General features: G+C 49.0%; 1 protein-coding gene across 4 annotated transcripts in view; it reads left to right on the top strand.

The window, feature by feature from the left end:
• Positions 1-16663, top strand: part of Nckap5l (NCK associated protein 5 like) — a 35946-nt gene extending 19283 nt beyond the window's left edge. The window contains exons 2-14 of one of the 4 annotated variants that reach the window (XM_046435614.2): positions 866-971; positions 2425-2480; positions 4375-4513; positions 5380-5448; positions 5537-5575; positions 6308-6427; positions 9147-9260; positions 10239-12871; positions 14037-14199; positions 14489-14570; positions 14883-15191; positions 15269-15411; positions 15778-16663. In XM_046435614.2, coding sequence (XP_046291570.1) covers positions 4403-4513; positions 5380-5448; positions 5537-5575; positions 6308-6427; positions 9147-9260; positions 10239-12871; positions 14037-14199; positions 14489-14570; positions 14883-15191; positions 15269-15411; positions 15778-15990 — 3996 coding nt within the window. In that variant the 5' untranslated portion in view covers positions 866-971; positions 2425-2480; positions 4375-4402 and the 3' untranslated portion in view covers positions 15991-16663. Of the gene's footprint in view, positions 1-865; positions 1015-2424; positions 2481-4354; positions 4514-5379; positions 5449-5536; positions 5576-6307; positions 6428-9146; positions 9261-10238; positions 12872-14036; positions 14200-14488; positions 14571-14882; positions 15192-15268; positions 15412-15777 lie in introns of all 4 variants that reach the window. The other 3 variants (XM_046435613.2, XM_046435612.2, XM_046435618.2) reach the window with 3 other exon arrangements.
• Positions 16664-24226: the final 7563 nt, after the last annotated feature.

The raw sequence follows: 24226 nt of genomic DNA, 5'->3' as shown, positions 1-24226 counted from the left end.
GCTGCTCAGGAATCTGAGGCAGGGGGATTGCAAGTTTAGACTAGCCTCAGCAACGTAAGGAGACCCTGTCTAAAAACAAAATAAAAAGAGCTCAGTGATAAAGCATTTGCCTAGCATATACAAGGCCCTGGGTTCAATCACTGGTACCACCAAAAAAAAAAAGAAAAATATTCACAGCTAGCCTTCATATCTTTACCTTTCACATCCTTATCTATTTGTTTTTTTTTTTTTTAGTTATTATTTTAGGAAAATATATTCTACTAAATTGTCTTTATCCTTTATCCTGTGTTAATTTTGTTTTGTTTTTGTGAAGAACACAAAACTTGGGACTTCCCCTAACTTTAGCTCTATTCTTTTCTGGATCTTATTTGTTCCATTTCCTTACTTTGCATTTCCAGCTTTCTTATTCTCCACAATGCATATAGATGCTCATAAACATATGTATCCCGATTTCCTCTCTTTCCTGGGAATTGCCTCTGGGGAAACAAATAGTGTAGAATCAAGGGAAAAACTAGTGATCACTAGAGCCAGGTCTAGGGTAGTAGGAGTTACTCACTGAAGAGAGAAGATGATGTCCAGAGACCAGAGCTGAGGAGCAAGGGTGGAAATGGTTGAATGGTAGAGGTAACCTGAGGCCTTTTTTGGTTCTCACCCTATTTGTATGGAAAAGAAATATTTCTTGAATTTCTTTTATTTTTCTTTCCCAGACTTGTATATTTCTAAATTTGTCAAACCTGATAATGTCAGAGCAAAGCAAGTTATATCCAATGCATTATTACCATATCAGAAAACAAAAGAACTTTCAGTTGTTGTAGAGTATTAAAAATAAGTATTACACAGTTTTTCCTTTTCTTATTTTTTTCAGAAGCCCCCTTCTCACTGTGGTATGCACACACACACACACAGAAAGAAGACTTCTCCCTTTGCCCGTTACCTCTGGCCTCAAAACCTCCAGCCAATTCCTTTCTAGGGTATGAGGCAGAGACAATGAAGGCTGGGTCCACCATGGGGCTGGTGAGCTGGGGGAGACTTGGGGAGGGAGCCTGAGAGGGCAGGGCAGGCTGGGTAGTACCTGAGATCTGCAGGTGCCCCTTTAACTGAGACCTAAGGGTGAGGAGCTGGGACCCAGTGTTGCCTGTGTGCCAGCTGAGAGTAACATCAGGCTCCACAGCAACCCCAGGCTTGGCACTCACCATAATAAGAAAATTATTATTGTAATCCCATGTCAGCTCACCATAATATGAAAAGCCTCCAGTTACTGAGGTCATGCTGGCTGCTCTGCATCCATTCTCTCATTTTATCCTCCAACTGCTCTTTGAAGTAAGTATCTTTACCCACATTTTATAAGCAGGGAAAGAGATTTCTTCAGAGTCTGGATTTCAGCCCAGATCTATCCAACTGCAAAGCTCCAGAAGTCTCTACATCAGGGCCCTGGGACTGTATGGAGCCTACATGTAGGTTATTCTGTGAAGCTGGCAGTATAACTTTTTTTTTTTAAAGAGAGAGAGAGAGAGAGAGAGAGAATTTTTTTAATATTTATTTTTTAGTTTTCGGTGGACATAACTTCTTTATTTTATTTTTATGTGGTGCTGAGGATCGAACCCAGCGAGCCGCGCATGCCAGGCGAGCGCGCTACCGCTTGAGCCACATCCCCAGCCCCCTGGCAGTATAACTTGATGTGTATAGAGAAGCTTCAGAGGAGCAGGGACATCCAGGCCTGTCCAGTGTACTGTGTGCTCTAGCCATATGATTTCAGCAGTGTCTTATTCCTCCAGAGCCTGCTTTTTTTCTTAGGCTGGTACCCTCTGTCAAGGTTATTAGGAGATTCAGATGTCATATTGCAAAAGAAGAGTTCCAGCACCATGCAGTACATGAGATACAGTTCCTCAGTTTTTTCATCTAAAAAAAATATAGGCCTTAGGCTGGGAATGTAGCTCAGTTGTAGAGTACTTATCCAGCAGCATGAGGCTGGGGGTTCAAACTCCAGCCCTGCAATAAATAAATAAACAAATTCTAAAAATATAGGCGTTTACTTCCCTTTGTGGTCATGAGGATTAAAGACAAGCATGTTTGGAAAGTCAGTAAAGCACCATGAGTGATTGTTAGTTTTACCTGTTAACTGAGTAACTCCTGGCTAAGGAGCAAGGGACCTTTGTAGTGGCTCTTTCCATTTGCCCAGAGTGCTTTTTCCATCCTGGGATTTCGTCTGGACTTTACTCAGGTCTCTGCCTAATTATCATCCCTTGGTGCCTAGTTATGCCCAGTGTTGTATTTTGTCTGTCTCACACAGTAGTGGAGTGGAAGCTACATAAAGGCAGGGCTTTCGGACTTGTTTGCCCCTATTCCCTGGCACCTGGCACACAGCATGAGCCCAGTAAATATTTGAAAAGTACATGACTGACATCTCCCTCTGTTTTTCCCCAGATGAGGTGACTGGCTGCCAGAGTGAACGTGCCAGCCTAGGTGAGGGGCAGAGACAGGTAAGGCCTTTGAAGCCTGTGTATGGTGGTGATGGGAACTGGAGAGGGGGACTAGAGGTAGGAGAGGTATCCCTGTGTCCTACTCCGGAAGACAAGAGTGAGGTTCAGATGCCTGGAGATGACCTGCTGAGGGCCCCCCTCTTTTCTAGTACAAAATCTCTAAGCCACTTTTGTTGGGGCTTCAGTGGGACATGGAAGAAGCAATGGAGTAGTCAGTGGTATACAAGGGTATCTACCCTTTTACAACAAGAATGGCTTCCCATCGGCTGGAAAAGTCATAATCTTTATGCAGAAGGAAGTGAGTGCTTTCTTCTAACAGAGAAATTGAAACTCAATTGGAAGATAAAGACTAGTCAGTTAAAACTAATGATGGCAAGTGTCTGAAGGGGGATCACATAGCACAGTGTGGGTCAGAACACTGCTGTATTTGTGTGGTCGGTGACATATGAGGCTTTTTCATCATTACTCTGTCTCCTAAATGTCAGGTATCGTACTGGGAGGAGTGTGGGTTTGGACAGAGAAGTGACTACAATGTCCCTGCCCTTACGAGCTGACATCTTAATGGGGACTATTACAGAATTAACACAGGAGCAGCACCCAATCCAGATTTAAAGTGAGAGCCCTGAGGAATGAACAGGAAGGTCTAGCCAAGTGGGAGGGAGGGAGTGGTGTCAGGTCCCCAGCAGAGTGGCCAGCATGTGTAGAGAAGCTGGTCTGCTGGGGCTTCATTGGCAGTGCCCTCTATACCTCTCAGGGTGCTGGGTGCCTAGGGCAGCTGAAGCTGGAAGAGGGAGTGTTGGAGGCAAGCAGGACACCTCCCACTATATCCAGGAGGAGATGAGGCCCAGGGAGAGGGGCGTTGCTCCAGGGTCATCTGGCAAGTGAAATGAGCCAGGGCTGGGTCTCCACACCAAGCCTCTCCCACAACTCTGTTCACAGGAGCCTGAGTCAGTCATATTGACCCTTTTGAAGGTTGCATCTCAGGGTATTAGACCGTAGTGCTCTCATTTGACTTCTTAATAGCCCTGTCAGGAAGCCCTGCCCATTTCTCAGGATTAGGAAACTGAAGATCAGTTGGTTGACCAAGTGAATGACCAAAACAAGCAAGTTTTTAGTTCACCCAGCTTATACTGGGCAGAGCCAGCTAGAGCCTTTTGGCTACAAAGCCAGGGTTTTGGCCCATGGCCCCAATAACTTGAGACCTGCCTCAAGCAAGGTACCTCTGATTCCCTGGACAAAATCCCAGTTGTCTTACCCGTACCTATTATATTAATGTATATTATTTTAGAAGTATTAGTGTTAGTATTACTACTACTACTATTATGAATAATAATAGTCATGTGGCTTAAGTCTTTTTTTGAGACAGGTTTTCACTAAGTTGCTGAGGCTAGCCTGGAACTTGTGATCCTTTTGCCTCAACCTCTTGAGTAGTTGGGATTACAGGCATGCGTTGTACCCACAGCTAAGACTGGGTTTTTTGTTTTGTTTTGTTTTAACTTTTTCTAATCACCCTTACAGACCTAATATTTTTGTTTGTCAGTACTGACTGAGATTAGGTGATTTGGGGTGTTATTTTGTAAATAGGGAACACAGAGGCACAGATTGACTTGCCAGTTCGAGGCTAATACCAGCAGAGAATTCAAGATTTTTAGTCCCTTGCTCAGTGTCTGTCTGACCTATGCTAGGATCAGACAGTACAGGCATTTTTAAAACAATGGTCTATTCTCGAGACAGGAAGAGTAAGTAGAATCTCCCTGGGTGACCGTGAGTTTGTAACAATGTCTGTAGCATATAGATCATACCTATCTAAACTCTGAGACTAGGGAAGAGTTTCATCTTTGTCATCCTCCCTCACTCCTTGTGCCCTGGAGTAGCCTGCTGGGGTTTCTCTCAGTTGTTCCCAGAGCCTGACATCAGAGGCCATGGACCAGCCAGCCGGGGATCCTGGAAACCTGAGGCCAGGAGAGAGTGGTGATGGCATCATGGAGCCAGGCACCTGCCAGGAGCTGCTGCACCGGCTGCGGGAGCTGGAGGTGTGTGGAATGGGAGTGCAAGCCAGAACCCTGAGGGGGCAGGGAGGCAGGGCTGCCTCTCCCGCTGAGCTCAGTGTGGGGTCTGGGTGCAGGGAGGCTTCCTCTCTGCCCCTGTAGACAGTCTGGAGGAGACTGATCATTTATTCAACAGAGCTCCTCCAAGAAGCCCTTTCCTGGCTCTTAAAGCTCTCCAGCCCAAGTGGCAGCACAAGGATGGGCTGTCCTAACCCCAGATGCTCTCTTCTCCCCTGCTTTCATACCTCTACTGGCTGTAGGGCAACAAATAGTCACCGCAGGCATGGGAGGAAGGGATTTGATGACCCAGGACCCAGGAGTTGGAGTACAGGTGTGGATCTTCAAACCAAATCCCTTGCCACATTAAGTCCCTGTCCTCTTCCCTCCAGCCTCCAGGGTCTACCTCCCAGGGAAATAAAAGTTTTACTTTTGGCGGGTTAGGGTTGTGGCTCAGTGGTAGAGCACTCACATCTCACGTATGAGACCGTGGGTTCGATCCTCAGCACCACATAAAACTAAATAAACAAAATAAAGATATTGTGCCCATGTATAACTTAAAAAATATATATTTTTTAAAAGTTACTTTGGCATTACCCACTCAGGTCCCCCTGGTCACAATGTCTCCTCAGCCCCCCAGCTTCACTGCCTAAAGTTGGATTTTACAGAAAACCAGCTGTCTCACCTCTGTCCTCCAAACTAAAGTTACTACCCATGGTCCACCTCTGCAGGCCTCCCCACCTGAACTGTAGCTATTGGATTCCTTTTCTCCTCTTCTTCAAAAGGAATTTGCCCTGGCGGAAGAACAGTCCCCTGAGCTTCCTTCTTACCCTCTTTTTCCCTCACTCCTGCAGGCAGAGAACTCTGCGCTGGCCCAGGCCAATGAGAACCAGCGGGAAACGTATGAGCGCTGCCTGGATGAGGTCTGTGGGATCTGTGGTAGGACTGTCCTGGGGTCGGGGGTGGGGAGGCATGGCTTGTCTGCTCAGTCTTGGGGCTTTCTGTCCTCAGGTTGCTAACCACGTGGTGCAGGCACTACTGAACCAGAAGGTGAGTGGCCACAGGAAACACTCCCACCCTTAAGCCCAGCTGCTCTGGGGAAAGGCCCTGAGTGCACATGGTAAAGCCCTTCCCCAGGACCCCTGAGCCAGCTTAGCTAAAGCATTCACTAGGAACTGGAGGAGTTGACCTATCCCCCTCCTCCATTTGTCCCCCTCTGCCTGCTTTGGTTAGGTCCACACTTTTCTTCCTGGAGGCAGAGGTGTGACTGAGTAAAGCCAGGTCTCTAAGCTATGGTAACTTTAGTTTGGATTTGCATCCTCCCCTTACCCTGGTCCCAACTGGTTTCTCCAGTTTGTGATGGTTCTCAAAGTAATATTGATGTTGTGAGCATAAGTAGGATCTAAATATTTACTCATGAGCATAAGTGGATCACTTCTTGACATAAGGGCCACTCTGACTCCAAGGTTGTCTTTCATCTGAAATACACCCTTCTTTGATGTGTGGTTTCTAAGAAGCAGAGTTGGCTCCAGGGATAGGAAAAATGGCAAAGAGAATAGGATTTACCTCCCTCCAGGGTAGCAAACCTTAGAAACTACTTACCATCCCCAAAAGAGTCTACATTTGCACACAGGCAGGTTCAGATCCCTTGCAGGAGGTTGCAGGAGAAGAACATGCCCAGCGAGTGCCTTGGGCTCCTAGGCAGGATCTGCTGTGCTCATTCTGTTCTTCCTGTCCCCACCATCCTTCCCTTCGCTTCTTCTGCCTCCTGGGCGGGTGCAGGACCTGCGAGAGGAGTGCATCAAGCTAAAGAAGAGAGTGTTTGACCTGGAACGACAGAACCAGATGCTGAGTGCCCTGTTTCAGCAGAAACTCCAGCTCACAACAGGCTCCCTCCCCCAGGTGGGCACATGCACTTCTCCCGCCCTCTCCTAGTCTGCTTCCTGCTGCCCCAAGTCATCAGTGCTATTTTTGTTCACATACACACAGAAAAGCAGGCCATCATCCATCCCCCTTCATGCTGGGGTCTGTGGCCATCACAGGAAGGCCTGCCCAGCCTGATGGTTTTACACTTTAGATGGAATGAAAACTGCTTGAGTCCCTGCAAGCTTGGCTGGCCCTTACATCCCACTTGCTCCCACCCAGCTGAGCAGCATCCCTTCTTGCTGACAGAGAAGGTTCATACTTGCTCCTGCCTCTGTGTAAGGAGATGAGGAGATGGGTGGAGACTGCAAGTGAAATTATTTCAAGCTCCCAAGAGGCTCCTTTGGCCACTGATGTGTGCTTCCTGGCCAGGGGCAGGGGTGGAGCCACACATAAGGCAGCCCAGGGCTTATGGTATCATGGAGCAGTCAGGAAGGTGCTTCACCCTTGATAACTATGGGCACACATAGTGGCATACATCTGTCACTGTTGTATGCACATGTTCACAGTTAGTGGTCTTTGCTATTAGCCCTGACTCTTGCCTTCCTCAGAGCAGCAGGAGACTCCTGGGAATGAATTCTGGGCCAAGATGTCCCTTGAGGTTACTCTGTCAGGAACTCCCAAGGATGTGGTTAAGATGCAGGGGTGGGGAGATTGGGAGCAGCTCCCGGTGGCCAAGGGGAACACTAGGTTGTTTCTGAGGGCAGCCAACCTCTTCCCCCATTTTGACAAGAAGAGAAGCACTTTCCTCGTGGGTGGGAGCTTATGTGTCTGACTGAATTTGTGTCTATGTGTTATAAATCAGGGAGCTCTTGAGCAGGGAGTCCTTCCACTCACTGGGAGGCCTCACCCCTGCAGAGGAAGCCTCTCGTTAACATGATGTTTCTGGAGCCTCCATCTCACCCAGACATTGCAGAACTGGGTCTGAATCAGCAGTGGAGACTGTAGTTCTCCCTGCCCTACAGTTGTCCCTGCTTTGAAGGGCCCACTCTGAAATCCCATTAGGCCCAACCACACCAGCCAAGCTTACCCCTTCTGAGTGACTGCTGATGACAGGACTAAGCATCCTTAAATCATTTATTTTTTATCTAAATGAATTCTAGGACCTTTTAGAACTTTGACCAATAGATTTATCTTCCCCAGAGCTAGCATGACATAATGAAAAGAGAGCAAACCTTGACCTCATAAGCTTGGGTTAGATCCCTAACTTAGCCACTTCTTAGCTAAGTGTGACCTTGGACAGATTATCTAAATTGGAAAACTAGGTTTTTTTCTCTTCAAAAATGGGGATGAAAATACCTGTATTGCATATTGTGATGATTAAATGAGATAATATATAATGCTTGACCCAGCATGTAATCAATAAATGTAGCTGTTTATCATTAATGTGATTTCCAAGTTATGTTTGTTGGGATGAATGCTCCTTTGAGCAAATGCTAATTAAGCTCCTATTTGTGAGCAGTGCCTTTGCCAACACATATGGAATTGAACTGAATCACATGGCCTTAGGGGCTGTGACCTGTGCAGGGTGCTCATGACTCCCTGAGGTCTATAGACAGCCATGCTACAAAACTGAATGTGACAGTGCTTCTGTCCAAGGGCCCACCCAGGAGGGAGACAGGCCCTCAGAGAAGGACTAGGGAAAGTTCCTATTGGGAATTAACTTTGGACCTGGCCTGGATTGATGGGAGAGCCTCAAAGAGTGACACAGTGGTTGAGGAGAAGGGATTTCCTGTGGGAAGAAGAGCCTAAGTAAGGATCTGCAGGCAGGGAAGCCTAGGGAGTGGCAAGCTACTCCGCTTGGCAGGAACAAAAGATAGGTGAAAGGACAGTGAGTGGTAAAAGCTGCAGACAAGTATCAGGGGAAGACATGTCCAGGGAACCTACAGGCCAGGCCGGGAGCCCCACGGGAGTTCCGACTTGTTTCCTCAGGCAGTGGCAGGCACACTGAGCACAAAAGTGCTTTAGAAAAAAAGATAAAGAAGATGCTTTAGGCTGCCTGTGCATGGGAGGTGGAAAGGCCACCAAATCAGGTCAAGGAGACTGATTGAAATGCCCAGCAGCATCCAGGCTAGAAGTGGGAAGATTCAGACTGAAGTTACTGCTGGCATATGGCCAGAGGCAAGGCTGAAAGATGCTGCAGAGACCAGGTTTGAAGACTGTGGGGAATTGGGGTGAGAGAAGGGTTAAAGTTGACTCATAATCAGTTGAGATGACTGGGAAGAGGAAATAACATTCTCAAGGACTGAGAAAAGTGGCCCTTGATTAAATCCTACTTTTGCAATCCTCAGAATAGATGAGACCAGGTTGAGGAGGCAGAAATAATGGCTCCCTGCCATCTTTTTTCTAAGATTATCAGCCTCAGCTTTGCTGGAATAACAGGTAGATAGAACAGAAAGAGACCTTCATGGTAACTCCCTTTTTAATAGGGAAGAAACACCCCAGAAAAGCAGAGCAGTGCTGGAGATCGGCACCCTGGGTTAGAGCCACAGCTGCCCTCCAGGCCTGTGGTACTTGTCTTTCTCCCCAAAGTCCCACCTCCCTCTGCCATGGTCTCCTGAGGCTCCTCTTCACCAGCAGGTAGTGGCAGCAGCAGAAACTAGGCCTGGAGATGACCATAAGGGGCACACTTGGAAGGGAAGGCCTGGCTTCATGAGGGGCAGACAACATTGTGCTAACTCTCCTTTTCCCTCTACAGATCCCACTCACTCCACTTCAGCCACCATCAGAGCCACCAGCCACCCCCTCCCTGAGTGCCGCTGAAGGAACAGCCACCTCTTTGCCTTTGGGTCGCTGTGCTGGGCAAAGAGAGGTAGGAGAGGTGGGCATAGTGGTCTCGGCTTCCCTGGAGAGGGGCTAGTCAGTCAGTACTCCACTGCTGGTTCCTAACAAAACACAGGGGGACTGTTTCTCATGCACAGACTCTTGTCCAGGCTGGAAGTGGGAGCCCTCAGTTGTCAGCCATGTAACCAAGAAAAACAGATCCCTACCCCCACCCATGGCCTGTGAGAAAATGCATTAGTAATGCAGTGAGAGTCATAGTTAACACTTATGGAACTCATTCCATGCCAGGCACTGTGCAGGTCACCTTAGGGCTCTTTTATCTTATTTTATTAGTTTAAACATAATTACCATCTCATTTTACAGATGACACCATGAAGTTTATAGGTCAAATAGCTTGTTGAAGTTCATATTGCTAGGTAGAACTGGGACTTGAACCTACAAAGTCTGACTCCAGAGAGGATATAGTTAACCACTGTTCCAGACTCAAGAAGGAGCAGGATAGCAGCAGAGAAGGTTTTTCATGGAGTCATCCCCAGTCCACTTCTCCTGTCAGGGATAAGGCCAGCATGTTAGTTGGAAAGAGAAGGCCTGGGTTGGCCTACGTTGACTTATGTCTTGGCCATATCATATCCCCTTCTTGAGTCTCCGTTCTTTCTGGAACCTGAAAAATGGACAGGCCTCCCTCCTGAGGCAAGCATAGATGTCAGAGTTATAGCTGGTTATCCCTGGTAATCCAAATAGGAATAGGGATAGGAGGCTGGGATAAGTAAGAAGGGGATGCAGGGTGACTACCCTGCCCAAAGTGTGCTAGGTACAAGTTGGAGTAACCAGACCTGAGCACCACTTGAGGAAACTGAGCCATCATACCCCAAGAGCTGTGAATTCCTTTTGGGGTCACAGACATACAACCAGGCCAGCCCTGTCTCTGGCATATTTTTATGCCCAACTCAGGGCCTGGGCCTGGACCAGAATGCCCACTATATAGGTCTCCTCACTTCCTTCTCAGGTGTGTTGGGAGCAGCAACTGCGACCAGGAGGCCCTGGTCCCCCGGCCACCCCACCACCAGCACTAGATGCCCTATCCCCATTCCTTCGGAAGAAAGCCCAGATTTTGGAGGTGCTTCGAGCTTTGGAAGAGACTGACCCCTTGCTTCTGTGCTCACCTGCCACACCCTGGCGGCCTCCAAGCCAGGGTCCAGGCTCTCCAGAGCCCCTCAATGGAGAGCTGTGTGGCCCACCACAACCTGAACCTTTGCCCTGGGCCCCCTACCTGCTACTTGGACCTGGTAACCTAGGAAGCCTGCTGCACTGGGAGCGCCTCTTTGGGGAACCAGGGGAGGAAGAGGGTACCAGGCAGCCTTGGAGCCCTAGCAGGGCCCCACCACAGGCCCAGGGCACTAGCTCTGGCTCACACTGTGCTCCAGGCAGTAGCTCCTCCTCCTCTTCTGATGAGGCAGGTGACCCCAATGAGGCACCTAGTCCTGACACCTTGCTGGGTGCCTTAGCCCACAAGCAGTTGAACCTGGGCCAGCTCCTTGAGGATACGGAGACTTATTTACAGGCATTCCTGGCTGGGGCTACAGGCCCACTCAATGGGGACCACCCAGGTCCTGGGCAGCCATCATCCGCAGACCAGGGGCCCCAGCAGCTATCCAAGTCCAAAGGCCTCCCTAAGTCAGCTTGGGGTGGGGGTACCCCAGAGGCCCACAAGCTGGGCTTTGGTGCTACCTCAGAGGGCCAAGGGCCCCTCCCCTTCCTCAGTATGTTCATGGGTGCAGGGGATGCCCCACTGGGCTCGCAGCCTGGCCAACCCCACTCCTCATCTCAGGTGAAAAGCAAGCTCCAAATTGGGCCCCCTTTTCCTGGAGAAGCCCAAGGACCCCTTCTGCCCTCTCCAGCCAGAGGTCTCAAATTTCTCAAGCTGCCTTCAGCTTCGGAGAAGACTCCCAGCCCAGGAGGCCCCCAGCTCAGCCCCCAGCTACCCCGGAACTCCCGAATCCCCTGTCGCAATAGTGGCTCAGATGGTAGCCCCTCCCCACTGCTGGCCCGCAGGGGTCTGGGTGGAGGAGAACTGTCCCCAGAGGGGGCACAGGGCCTGCCCGCCAGTCCTTCACCTTGCTCCACAATCCCAGACTCTGCACAGCTCAGACCCCCCCAATCAGCCTTGTCTACCACACTGTCCCCAGGGCCAGTGGTATCTCCTTGCTATGAAAACATCCTGGACCTTTCCCGGGGCACCTTTAGAGGGCCTTCCCCAGAACCACCTCCATCCCCACTGCAGGTGCCCACCTACCCACAACTGACTCTGGAGGTACCACAGGCTCCTGAGGTCCTCAGAAGCCCTGGAGTACCCCCCAGCCCTTGCCTCCCAGAATCCTGCCCCTATGGGAGCCCCCAGGAGAAGAGTTTGGACAAGGCAGGCTCGGAGTCTCCCCATCCCAGCCGCAGGACCCCAAGCAGCTCATCCAAGAAGCCCAGCCAGGGGTCAGGGCGGCGACCTGGGGATACCAGCTACACGCCTTTGCGGGACAGACTTGCAGCCCTGGGAAAACTGAAAACAGGCCCTGAGGGGCCCCTGGGCACAGAGAAAAATGGGCTGCCTGCCAGATCTGGCACCGAGAAAACCCGAGGACCAGGGAGGTCAGGGGAAAGTACTGGAGATATGGTGCCTACCACCACTAGACCCCTTGAGCAGCCAGAAGCAAAGGGAGTCCTGCGGGGGGCAGTGGCCTTAGGCACTAGCAGCCTGAAGCAGCAGGAACCTGGACTTGGACTTGGGGATCCTGGGGCCCGAGTCTACTCATCCCATTCCATGGGGGCCCGGATTGACTTGGAGCCTGTCTCACCAAGGAGCTGCCTCACCAAAGTGGAGCTGGCCAAGAGCCGGCTGGCAGGGGCCCTGTGTCCCCAGGTGCCTCGCACCCCTGCGAAAGTGCCAACCTCAGCCCCCAGCCTGGGCAAGCCCAACAAGAGCCCTCACAGCAGCCCTACAAAACTACCCTCCAAGTCACCCACAAAGGTGGTGCCCCGACCTGGGGTCCCCCCAGTCACCAAGGAGCCACCCAAGCCTGAAAAGGGGAAGGGACCTCCTTGGGCAGAGTGTGGTAGCACCACAGGCCAGCCCACATCCCCTGTGCCTGGCCCCACTGACCCAAACCAGGGACCTGAGGGGCCAGCCCCACACTCAGCCATTGAGGAGAAGGTGATGAAGGGCATCGAGGAGAATGTGCTGCGGCTCCAGGGGCAGGAACGAGCACCAGGCTCTGAGGCCAAGCACCGCAACACCAGCAGCATTGCCAGCTGGTTCGGCCTTAAGAAGAGCAAGCTGCCAGCACTGAACCGCAGAACAGAGGCCACCAAAAGCAAGGAGGGCGCTAGTGGGGGCTCCCCACTCCGGAAGGAGGTCAAGGTGGAAGCCCGAAAGCTGGAGGCGGAGAGCCTCAACATCTCCAAGCTGATGGCTAAGGCAGAAGATCTGCGCCGGGCTCTGGAAGAAGAGAAGGCCTACCTGAGCAGCAGGGCCCGCCCACGGCCTGGGGGTCCAACCGCAGCACCCAGCCCTGGTCTAGGGCAGGTGCAAGGCCAGCTGGCCGGTATGTACCAAGGTGCCGACACCTTCATGCAACAACTACTCAACAGGTGAGGACCTGGGATCGTTTAGCAGATGCTCAGCAGACACACCTGATTCTGGACCTGATACTGCCCTTCTGGCAGTTAGGGCTTCCCAGAGGTCAGAAGGGATAGGATGCTATCAGAATGTTTTGGGGTTAGTGACCTGGCCTGGAGGAAAGATCTAGGACTCAAATCAGAAGTCAGCCATCCTCCCCTCCCTGCTGGGCTGGCTATCACCAAGACTTGCTGAGACCAGTTTTCATTTGAAAAGAATTAACTCATATTTTTCTGGATTGTCTCATGTCAGATGAGCTGGCCTAAGGTGCCTACATATGGGAGTTAAATGAATACTAGAGCCTAACCAAGGCTAATGAAAGTGTTCCTCCAGCAACAAGGAAGGTCCCCTTCTTGTCTTACATTTTGACACCTGACACTAGGGGGGGTTCATTGTTTAGAAAAGAAACCCACTCCGGGATTGCACTTTCTGGGCTGATAAAACAAATTCTGAAGGCATTGGGTCTTATTAGTATGAGGTTTGGGTGGCAAGTGTGCTCAAGAAGTTCAGGGGGAGCAGGCAGGGTGTTGTGCATGGAACCAGGATGTGACCTGACCTGCCAATATAACAGAGTACATTGCTGGGTAGCTTTGCCTCTACTATTCCCTGGGGTTTCCCCCAGGGTCCCTGCCTTTTGCCAGTGTCAGGAGAGGTTGGCGGGAGCAATATGTCCCTTTTCCCTGGATAGGTGCCAGCAAGTATCTTACCAGACCCAGCACCTAGAGGGTGCAAGACTGGTATATTAGTCCATTTTTCCATTACTATAATGAAATATCCAAAGCAGGCTACTTTATAAAGAAGAGGTTTATTTTGGCTCATAGTTTAGGAGATGTAAGGCCTAGGAGCTGAATCTGATGATAGCCTTTGTGCTGGCAGAGTCCTGAGGTGGCAAGAGAGTGCACATGTCTTGGTCTCTTATATAAGTCCACCAGTGTTAGCCATATAGGCTCCACCCTAATGACCATACCTAATCTCACACCTGCAAAGGTTCTGCCTCTAAAAACCATAGATTTAAGTTTCTACTCTCTTAATCCCTCACAATGAGGTATTAATCCTTGGGGGACACTCAGCAAACCGTAGAGGCTGGTATGGTCTTCTGAGTATTCACCTCTCTCACCTACCTCTTTTGTTACCCAGGGTGGATGGCAAGGAGCTGCCACCCAAGAGTTGGCGGGAGCCTAAGCCTGAGTATGGTGATTTCCAGCCAGTGTCCTCTGACCCCAAGAGTCCCTGGCCAGCCTGTGGGCCCCGAAATGGTCTGGTGGGCCCACTTCAGGGCTGTGGAAAACCTTCTGGAAAGGTAAGTTCTTGGGGCTGGAGCTGGCCTGGCTCTGGAGGGTTTCCCTTCTCTTGGGCCTGGGAGCTACTGGATGCATTTGTGGTCTGTAAGGGGAACTAAGGAGAGGGGAGTGGGTTCCAGAGCTCCTGCAACCACAGCCATCCTTCAGGGCCCTAATGCTCCTACTCCCCTGCTCCCATACTCACATTCCTACTCCCCTGCTCCCATACTCACATTCCTACTCCCAGAGGCACAGTGGGGTTTGGAGGAGGGATGGGAATGGACACCCAGGTCTCCTGTATCCGCACAGCTGAGCAATGAGCCAGGGAATCGGGAAGAGATGCCCTCAGAAGACAGCCTGGCCGAGCCAGTGCCCACCTCGCACTTCACAGGTAGGTGGGACCCGGGCTGAGGATACTTTTTCCTGCAACCATGGCAGATGCAGGCCCCAAGTGCCATCGTGGGGACCAATACTGAGTGGGCTCTGGGGCTGCACAGAAGGGAAACTCCCCTTTACCATCAAGGATACCTCTCTGAGCCCAGGACCCTTGGGGGTGGACAGGCAGGTTCTGTGGGATGGGCATGTTGGGTCAGGAGGCCCTGAGTGTTGGAGTGGAGCCTGGACTCGGGTGGGAAGCTAGAGGAGAGGCAGGGGGCAGAGCTTCCATCTAACATCCTCTACGTGCTTGCTCTCTCTTCCCCAGCCTGTGGCTCCTTGACGCGAACCTTGGACAGTGGCATTGGGACCTTCCCACCCCCAGACCATGGCAACAATGGGACCCCTAGCAAGAATCTTCCCAAGACCAAACCACCACGGCTGGAACCTACACCAGGAGTGCCCCCAGCTCGGCCCCCAGCCCTTACCAAAGTCCCCCGTCGTGCTCACACGTTAGAGCGGGAGGTGCCGGGCATAGAGGAACTGCTAGTGAGTGGGCGGCACCCCAGCATGCCAGCCTTTCCTGCACTGCTTACTGCTACTCCAGGCCATCGGGGCCATCAGACCTGTCCTGATGGTGAGTGTCCTGGAGGGTGAATGGGACATCCCCAGAAACTGGACAGCTCCATCCACCTTCCCCTTATTCCTGCACAGATCCCTGTGAAGACCCAGGCCCTCCTCCTCCTGTGCAGCTGGCCAAGAACTGGACCTTCCCCAATACCAGGGCAGCTGGCAGTTCCTCTGATCCTTTCCTGTGCCCACCCCGACAATTGGAGGGGCTGCCCAGGACCCCCATGGTGAGAGTTGAAGAAGGGGAATGAGAAGAGGACTAAGTGGCAGGAGGGAATGGTATGAGGCCACAGTAGTACAGCATGTGTCCTGCATATCCCAGGAGGTCCAGCACTGCCCAGGAGGAGGGTGGAGGGAGAACCCCTTCCATGCCCCTCTGGCAGCTCACCCACCCTTCTTGGGGGAAGGATTTTCATCACTCCCTGGAGCCTTGGTAGGTCTGTGTATAGTTGTATCTTCAGCTTACTTCCCTCTCAGGGGTGGACCCAGAGTAGCACCTCCCACCAGGTGGGCAGAATGTCCCTCAGTCCATGCTTCACAAGCTAGGCTGACAAGTGGGAAGGAATGTCCTACAAGCAGTACCTCCTTTCCAGGCCCTGCCTGTGGACCGGAAGCGGAACCTGGAGCCCAGCCGCCCAGCCTCTACACCCCAGGGCCCAGCATTTGGGGGCAGTCGTACTCCCAGCACTTCGGACATGGGTGAGGAAGGCAGAGTGGCCAGTGGGAGTGCTCCAGGGCTAGAGACCTCCGAGTCCCTCAGCGATTCGCTCTATGATTCACTCTCCTCCTGTGGGAGTCAGGGCTGAGGGACTGCGCCCACCACAGCCCCCTCTGGATCTGGGGACCACGGACTGGACCCACTCTCTTCATGCCCCATGCCTCAGAGCCAGTGGGCCCTGCCTGAAGGGACCAAGGATACAGGTGGAGAAGAAGTTGACAGAAGTCCCTGGCACACCCCACTGCCCACCGCTGCTGTGGAGGAGATGGCCCCGCTCAGCTCAGGGAGAGACCCCACCCTTGGTTCCTTCACTCACCCAGAATAAGGCTTTTCCTCTAAGGGACTGGGGGTTCAAAGCCACTGTCTCAGCTCCCGCTTCAGGCTGAGCCATCTTGTGGTGCTGGGCTTTCTGCCCACCAGCTGTGCCATCTCTGCCCAACTTGGCTGCTCCCCTGTCCCAAAGCCTCCATGGGGCCATTCTGGAGGCCCCTGCTTTTGGAGCTTGGGGATAAGGGGACACATTGCCTTCTCTCTCTGCCCTGGTTCTCCCTGCTGTCTGGATGGTGCTGCCCTCCCTTGCCCCATGTCTTTGGGGTCTGTTTGTTTGTCTTTTTTTTTTTTTTTTTTATTAAGGCGCCTGGCCCAATCCCTACCCCTCAACCTGCACTACGGTTAATTTATCTGTTGTTAAAAACATGGCTGCTCTGCTTCCAGCCTCTGCTTCTGCCGTATCCCTAATAAAACATGGAGGCCCCTTCCCACCCTGACTCACTTTGTCATGTGGGAGGACTTGGGTGGAAAGGTGGAATCACCCTAGGAGATTGGGGAAATGGGGCTTTCTTAAGCCTGGAACTGAATATGTGTGGGCTTTAGGAGATTCCCCTGGGCCAGGGTTGGGTGGGGCACAGGGCTAGGCAGCCCCTTGGGAAGGCAGGTAGGGAGAATGTCATGGACGTGCACTCAAAGTGGACCAATTTGGAGCCTCAGGTTGGAGTGTAGATAGAGTTAACTATAGTTTCCTGTTACCATGAAACTGTGGCACAACTGGGTCTTAAATCACTGCCACCTTCTAATCTCAGATTTAGGGAAAGAGGGTTTAGGAAAGGTCCAATTTCTCTCTTTTTTTTTTTTTTTTGGTACTGAGGATTGAACTCAGGGGCACTCATCCCCAGCCCTATTTTGTATTTTATTTATTTTATTTATATTGTATTTATGCTTAGCGCCTCACCATTGCTGAGGCTGGCTTTGAACTCTCCATCCTGCTGGGATTACAGGTATGCACCACCGCACCTGGCCGAAAGGCCCAATTTCTATCTCAGATTCAAACCAGAAGTTCCACCAATTCTGAAACTCTGTTTAGGAAGGGGAGGCCAGAACTGAGACTAAGGAGAAGGGTCCTGGTTTCCAGGAGCTATTCTGAATTTTCTGTGGACTTCCTGTTGGGCCAGAAATTGGGTAAGAACCTAAATTGAGCCAGGGGGCAGACGGCCCATTTGGCATTGCCAGCTATTGAGGAAGGCCTCCCTGCCAGGTTACAAGGTACAGCATGGCTCATCCAGAGCACCCTGATGCAGCCTGTGCTTGCCTCCTCCCCATGAAAGTTCTGAAAGCCACCAGGACAGCGTGTACGCTTGAAACACCTGGACTTGTGGTTGGGACTCTGAATAGTTGGTGTGTAGGAGGTGGGATCCCTTAGGAGACACATGGTCATAGTGTCCTGCTGTCTTAGTACCAAAGGCTGGAATCAGAGGTGACTTATGGGGTATCACTGGGTCCATTCAAGACTAAAACAGTTGAATCATAAGTTCAGAGCCAGCCTCAGCTTATCAAAACCCTGTCTCAAAATATAAAGAGTTGAAGGTATTGCTCAGTGGTAAAGTGTACCTAGGCTTAATCCCCAGTCACAAAAAAAAGCCTGGTACCACTAGACACCAGTCTTGAATTCTGACAAAACCAAAGAAGACTGATTATGAGGAGAGTGACAGCACCTCCCTTCATGCTAGCTCCTCTAGCAGCATCTCTCCAGCCCCAGTGTGTTTCGTGGGAGCAGCAAGATAACTCACTCAGTAAGGCGAATACCTGTCTTTCACCGCAGCCACAGCCGTGGCAAGGAAGTGGTGTCCTTGTTCTCAGGTAAAGACACTGAAGCTCAGACACCATTGATGGGCTGTGATGGAGCCTGGTAGAGGTGGTGACTTTTGGAGTATTTAGCTTTGCTCTCTTTTGCCCAGACTTTAATGTCCTCCCTTTAAGCCCTTCCTATCAGGAGGGCTTGAGAGAACTAGACTGGAAGTCAGAAGTCTTTGCCACTGAAATGGGCTTCATTTGGAAAACTACCCCTTCTCTGGACATTGGTTTTCTTCATCTACAGTAGATTAGGAGGTTAGGCTGGAACCACTAGTGCCATCACCCAGTCCTCCTCAGTTGTTTGTTTTTTTTTTTTCTTACCACCTCCTGCATCTGGCATCTCTCACTCCTGTTTTCCTTAATGTCATCATTGAAGAAATCAGCCCTTAGAAAAGAGCTGGGTTCAGGGCTGGAGTTGTGGCTCAATGGTAAAGTGCTTGCCTTGCATGAGCAAGGCCCTGGGTTCAATCCTCAGCACCACATAAAAATAAATAAATAAATAAATATATTGTGTTCATCTACAACTAAAAAATATTTAAAAAAAAAAGAAAAGAGCTGGGTTCAATGTCTTGGTTTACTTCAAGTCAGAATCCCATTCCCTTACCTCCTACTTCCAGGTTCTTCTCCCACTGTTCCTTTATTCTTATGGTTTAAGTGTATTAAAGTTTAAGTGGGTATTATCTAGCTGCAAGTTGGGCTGGTGGTACACTTATAATCTCAGCAATTTGAGAGGCTGAGACAAGAGGATCCCAAGCTCAAGGCCAGCCTGGACAATTTAGCAAGACCTTGTCTCAAAATAAAAACAAAAAGAGCTGTGGATGTAGCTCAGTGATAGAGCATCTCTCAGTTCTGTTCCCATTATGGCCAAAGATAAACACACACACACACACACACACGTAAAACTAAGCTGCAAACCTCTGCCTCTTCCCAAGTGAGCTTAAAGAAGTCTGCATCCTCCTATTTTTTTTATTTTCTTGTTTTTCCAAACCCTTTTCTCTGATTGAATCTAATGGATTACCTCATTTCCTAGTTAAAATTGAATTGTTTGCCTGCAAGTTATTTCTCCCATTTCCCTTCTGGGAAGAAGTTGGTATGGTGGGCTTGATTGTTGACTTTACCTTTTCCAAGCTGAGAGCAAAGGATTCATCCACATTCTTAGCCAGAGTCTGATCAGGTCTGCTGCTGGGCTCTGTTCTCTAGTGTTTGCAAACACAAGATGTCACCTTGTCACCTTGTGAACTGATTGGGGTAATGTCCTTTGTCAGGCATTAGGGCAAAGTACACTCACCTGGTGCCTGTTAGGCACCTACCAGCTGTCTCCTACCAGCTGCTTACCAGCTGTTCTGCCTAACTGCTCCCTACCCCTTCCACATGTCACAGAGGGATGCTGGTCCTAGTGGAGTCATCCCTCAGCCCACATGACTGTATGTCCTCCACACAAACCCAGTGTTCTATCTGAAATAATTCTGTGGAGGAGCACTTACAAGTGAGTTTAAAGACACTCTAGGGCTGGGCATGGTGGCACATACCTGTAATCCCAGCCACTTGGGAGGCTGAGGCAGGAGGTCAGAAGTTCAAAGTCAGCCTCAGCAACTTGGCAAAACCCTGTCTCAGAAAAATAAAAAGATCTGGGGATGTGGCTCAGTGGTTAAGTGATCCTGGGTTCAATCCCCAGTACCAAAAAAAAAAGACGCGTTAGGGAACCCAATTTCTCCTTGCACTTCAAGAAAAGGTTTGGCTACTGGGCATAGGGGCACATGTCTGTTATCCCAGTGGCTCAGGAAGCTGAAGCAAGAGGACTACAGGTTCAAGGCCAGCATAAGCAACTCAGCAAGACCCTGTCTAAAAACTAAAAAGGGCTGGGGATATATAGCTCAGTGGTAGAATGTTGTGTTCAATCCCCAGTACCACAAAACACACACACGCACACACATCCCAATAGGTGAATGTTTGCTTTAACCATGTGTCAGACCTTTTCTGTTGGGCTTCCCAAATGACGCCCAAACTGCCAGATACCTGCCCACCCCACGAGTGGCATCAAGGCATCAGCACAAAATGAAGCAGGAGGTTTCACTCCACTGAGCACTCTGCCTTTTGAAGGAAATGACTCAAAAACTGTTAACTAAGGTTGCCAATTGTTTTATTTTCTTTTCACCTTTTTCTAGATTTTCTACAAATAGTATGTTTTATTTTCTTTATTTAAAAAAAAAGGTTTTAAAAAAAGAAACAATCATACTCCACAGCAAATTCAAGATGTGTACTCCTGATCTGTCATCCTGACTTCATTCAAGCATGTAAATCATTTTTTTAAAGCCACATGAACTTGAAGTAAATACAGGTGAAGGTGAGCATTTCTATGATCTTGGGATGGGGAAGAACTTTTTTTTTTTTTAATTTTTAGTTGTAGATGGACAGAATTCCTTTATTTTATTTATTTTTATGTGGTGCTGAGGATCGAACCCAATGCCTCACATGTGCGTGGTGAGCACATTCCCACTAAGCCCCAGTCCTGGGGAAGAACTTTTCTTAAAACTTTAAAAAATTATTAGATATACAAATTTTAAAAGTCTATGTTTGTACCAGGCATGGTGGTGCACGCCTGTAGTCCTCCTATGCCCAGTAGCCATGGTGGACTCAGAAGACTTGAGACAAGAGGATCACAAATTCAAGGCCAGCCTGGGCACCTTAAGGAGATCCTGTCTCAAAATAAAAAATAAAAAGGACTGGAAATGTACACAAGTGGTAGAGCACTCCTAGGTTCAATTTAAAAAAAATAAAATCAAGGGGCTGAGGTTGTGGCTTAGCGGTAGAGTGCTCGCCTAGCATATGAGGCCCTGGGATCAATCCTCAGCACCACATAAAAATAAATAAACAAAATAAAGGTATTGTGTCCACCTATAACTAAAAAATAAAATATTTTTTTAAAAAAATTGAACAAAAACAAAACAGACTCTCTCTCATACTCCTCTCAATCCCTAGTCTTCACTTCCCAAACCAACCTGAGTTTGTTGGTAATCCTTTCAGATGTTTTGAAAATGCATAAACACACAACATATTCGTGTTTACTTAACAAGGACATTATTCTGTAGTTACTGATCTGATGCTTCCCTTTAGTGTTTAATATCTTGGAGATCATTTCAAATTCCATGAATCTCCATTATCACGCGTGGTACTTCATTCCATTGCATGGCACACTGTATTTATTTGTTTTGCTGTAACTTGGTGCAGTGAAATCAAGTGCACTTTTGACCACTTATGTATTTGCATAAGATAAACTCCTATAAATAGAATTCCTGGATCCTAGGGTATGCTTAATTTATTTTTATAGAAATCAATAAATTGTATTCCCATCAACAATATTTAAGTTGAATTACCTTCCCACATCTTCTACTCCATTGAGCATTATCAAACTTTTTATTCTTAGCCAAGTTGGTAGGAGTAAGATATCATGTAGGGTCTTGCAGCACAAGGTAGGGACTATGGCTTTTACTCAGTACAATAGGGAACACAGAGTGATGAAGATAGACTGTAGAGGGCAGTATGGAAGCATACTACTTAAGAGGCCTCCTCAGTGGTCCCCATGAGAGGCAGTGGTGACCTGGACCAGGTGGAAGCATAGAGACAACAAGGTTTCCTAATGTAATTGATGTGAGGGAAAGAAGAGCTAAGGATAACTCCAAGGCCTTCAGAGCAACTAGAAGGGTGACATTGCCATTAACTGATATGGGGAAGACTGGATAGAACAGTCTAGGGGAGAGAAAGATCAGGAGTGAAGTGTTGGACACGTTAAATTTGAGTAGTCTATTGGACAACATCCAAAGGAAAGTTTGGAATAAACTGATGGTAATAGAAGTCCAGAGTTTAGAAAAGAAATCTGAACTGGGAAGATATTAATTAGTAAGTCATCACATATGGATGCTATTTAAAACCAAAGGACTGGATGAGATCACACAAGGAGTGAGAAGAGGAAAGATCTGAGTCCTGAACTCTGGGATCCTCTATTCTTAGAGGTCAGAAGAAATGAGAAAACAGCAAAAGGGACAGAAAAGGTGTACCGGGAGAATGTGGGGTTCTAGATATACGTGAAGCAAAGGTTTCAAGAAGAAATACTCAACTGTCAAATTCTGCTGACATATCTGATGAAATGGGGATTAAAATTGTGTTTTAAATTTAGCATGGAGGTCACTGGGGACCTTAACAAGAACAGTAGTAGAAATGAAAGCTGTTTGTCAGAAGAAAATGGGAGCCCGGCCCCGTGGCACTTGCCTGTAATCCCAGCAGCTCTGGAGGCTGAGGCAGGAGGATCGCCAGTCTCAACAATTTAGCAAGGCACTAAGCAACTCAGTGAGACCCTGTCTCTAAATAAAATACAAAATAGGGCTGGGCATATGGCTCAGTGGTTGAGCACTCCTGGGTTCAATCCTCAGTACAAAAAATACAAAGTGAGGTGCTAAGGAACTCAGTGAGACCCTGGTACCCCCCACCACAACAAAAACAACAAGAAAAAAAAAGGAAAGAATTGGAGTACAGCCAACTCTTTTGTGAGGTAGAAAAAATAAGTGGGAGAGAAGACATTCAAAAGTGAAGTTTCAATCAGGCATGGTGGCACATGCCTATAATCTTAGCTACTCAGGAGCCTGAGGTAGGAGGATTGCAAGTTCCAGGCCAGCCTGGACAACATCGACACTGAGTCAAAATACAAAATAAAAAGTGCCGGGGATGTAGCTCAGTGGGAAAGAACCCATGGGCTCAATTCCCACTATCAGAAAAAGAAAGAAATGAGGCTTTAATTTTTCTTTCTTTTTTCTTCTGCAATGCTGGGAATTGAACCCAGAGTCTTACCCATGGTAGGGTAGCACTCTCCCACTAAGCTACATCTTCAGCTCTTTTTATTTTATTTTGAAACAGGGCTTGATATTGCTAAGGCTGGCCTCAAACTTGCCATTCTCTTGCCTCAGCCTCCCAAATAACTGGGATTACAGATATATATCACAGTGCCTGGTGGGGTTAATTTTTTTTTTAAAAGAGAAACTACATTACTACTGTTGTTGTTGTTGTTGGGATTGAACCCAGGATTTACTACTGAGCCACATCCCCAGCCCTTTTTATTTTGAGACAGGGTCTCACTAAGTTCTTATGGCCTCACTATATTGCTGAGGCTGGTCTCAAACTTGCAATTCTCCTGTCTCAGTCACTGGGATTATAGGCATGCAACACTAGGTGCCGCAGTCTGGCTGGGCACAATCAGGAGCCACTTGTCAAAAGAAACTAACTTTATTTTTAGAACCACACACACCAAACAAAACAGCCTCTCAGGAAAAACCCTCAGAGCCTCAACTGCCACCACCGGCTTTCCACAAGCCTCTCTCTCCCACACAAGCTTCTCTCCACCTCCCACAATCCTCCTGCTCTTGAGGCCGATTGGCTGGGTCACGTGGGCGGAGCCAAAAAAGTCCCCCAATGAGCAGCTCCGTGGTCTGAAAGGGCAGGGAAACAGCCCAATGAGCATCACCGCAGAGGAGCCAATCAGCTAGATGTTGCTGGGGCCGCTGTGAGCCAATCATCAGCCGGCAGCTGGAAGTTTGCTGGGGCCCCTTCGGCTGTGGCTCTCAACAACTAGGCCTGGCAGGTTTTAATATTTTTAAGTCTTATTTTTGAAACTATCTCATACACAAATGTCTTAAGGGCAGTACAAAGAATTTTTTTTTCTCTTAAACCATTTGAGAGGAAGTTATCAACCTGATGCTCCATCACTTGAAGTACATCAGTATTTGTTTCCTCCAAACAAGGGCATTTTCCTGTATATCCCCAAGACTATCAAAATCAGGAATTAAAGGTCAGGCATGGTGGCACATACCTGTAATCTCAGTCACTGGGATTATAGGCGTGTGCCATCAGGCCCAGTTGACAAGGTTTCTTAAACATAGAAGAAATTAAGCTTTGCAAGGGAACTGAGGATTGAAACAAGGGCCTCCTGTGTGCTGTGTATATCCCACTGAACTCCACACCTAGCCCCTGTCTTTTGTTTTTGAGGCAGGGGCTCAGTACTTTGTCCAGGCATACCTCAAACTCCTGGGCTCAAGCAATACTCCTTTCTCAGCCTCCCAAGTAGCTGGATTACAGGTGCACACCAGTGGACCCCATGAAAGTATATTCTTATATGTATGTGAATGATCAAATAGAGATTATTGGGTGAT

The sequence above is a fragment of the Marmota monax genome, unplaced genomic scaffold (genome assembly GCF_021218885.2).
Source record: "Marmota monax isolate L192 unplaced genomic scaffold, Marmota_monax_Labrador192_F-V1.1 WCK01_AAM20220418_F8-fsc00012, whole genome shotgun sequence".
Classification (NCBI taxonomy): Eukaryota; Metazoa; Chordata; class Mammalia; order Rodentia; family Sciuridae; genus Marmota; species Marmota monax.
Note: the sequence above shows the minus strand (reverse complement) of the source record. Positions and strands in the feature narration are given on the sequence as shown.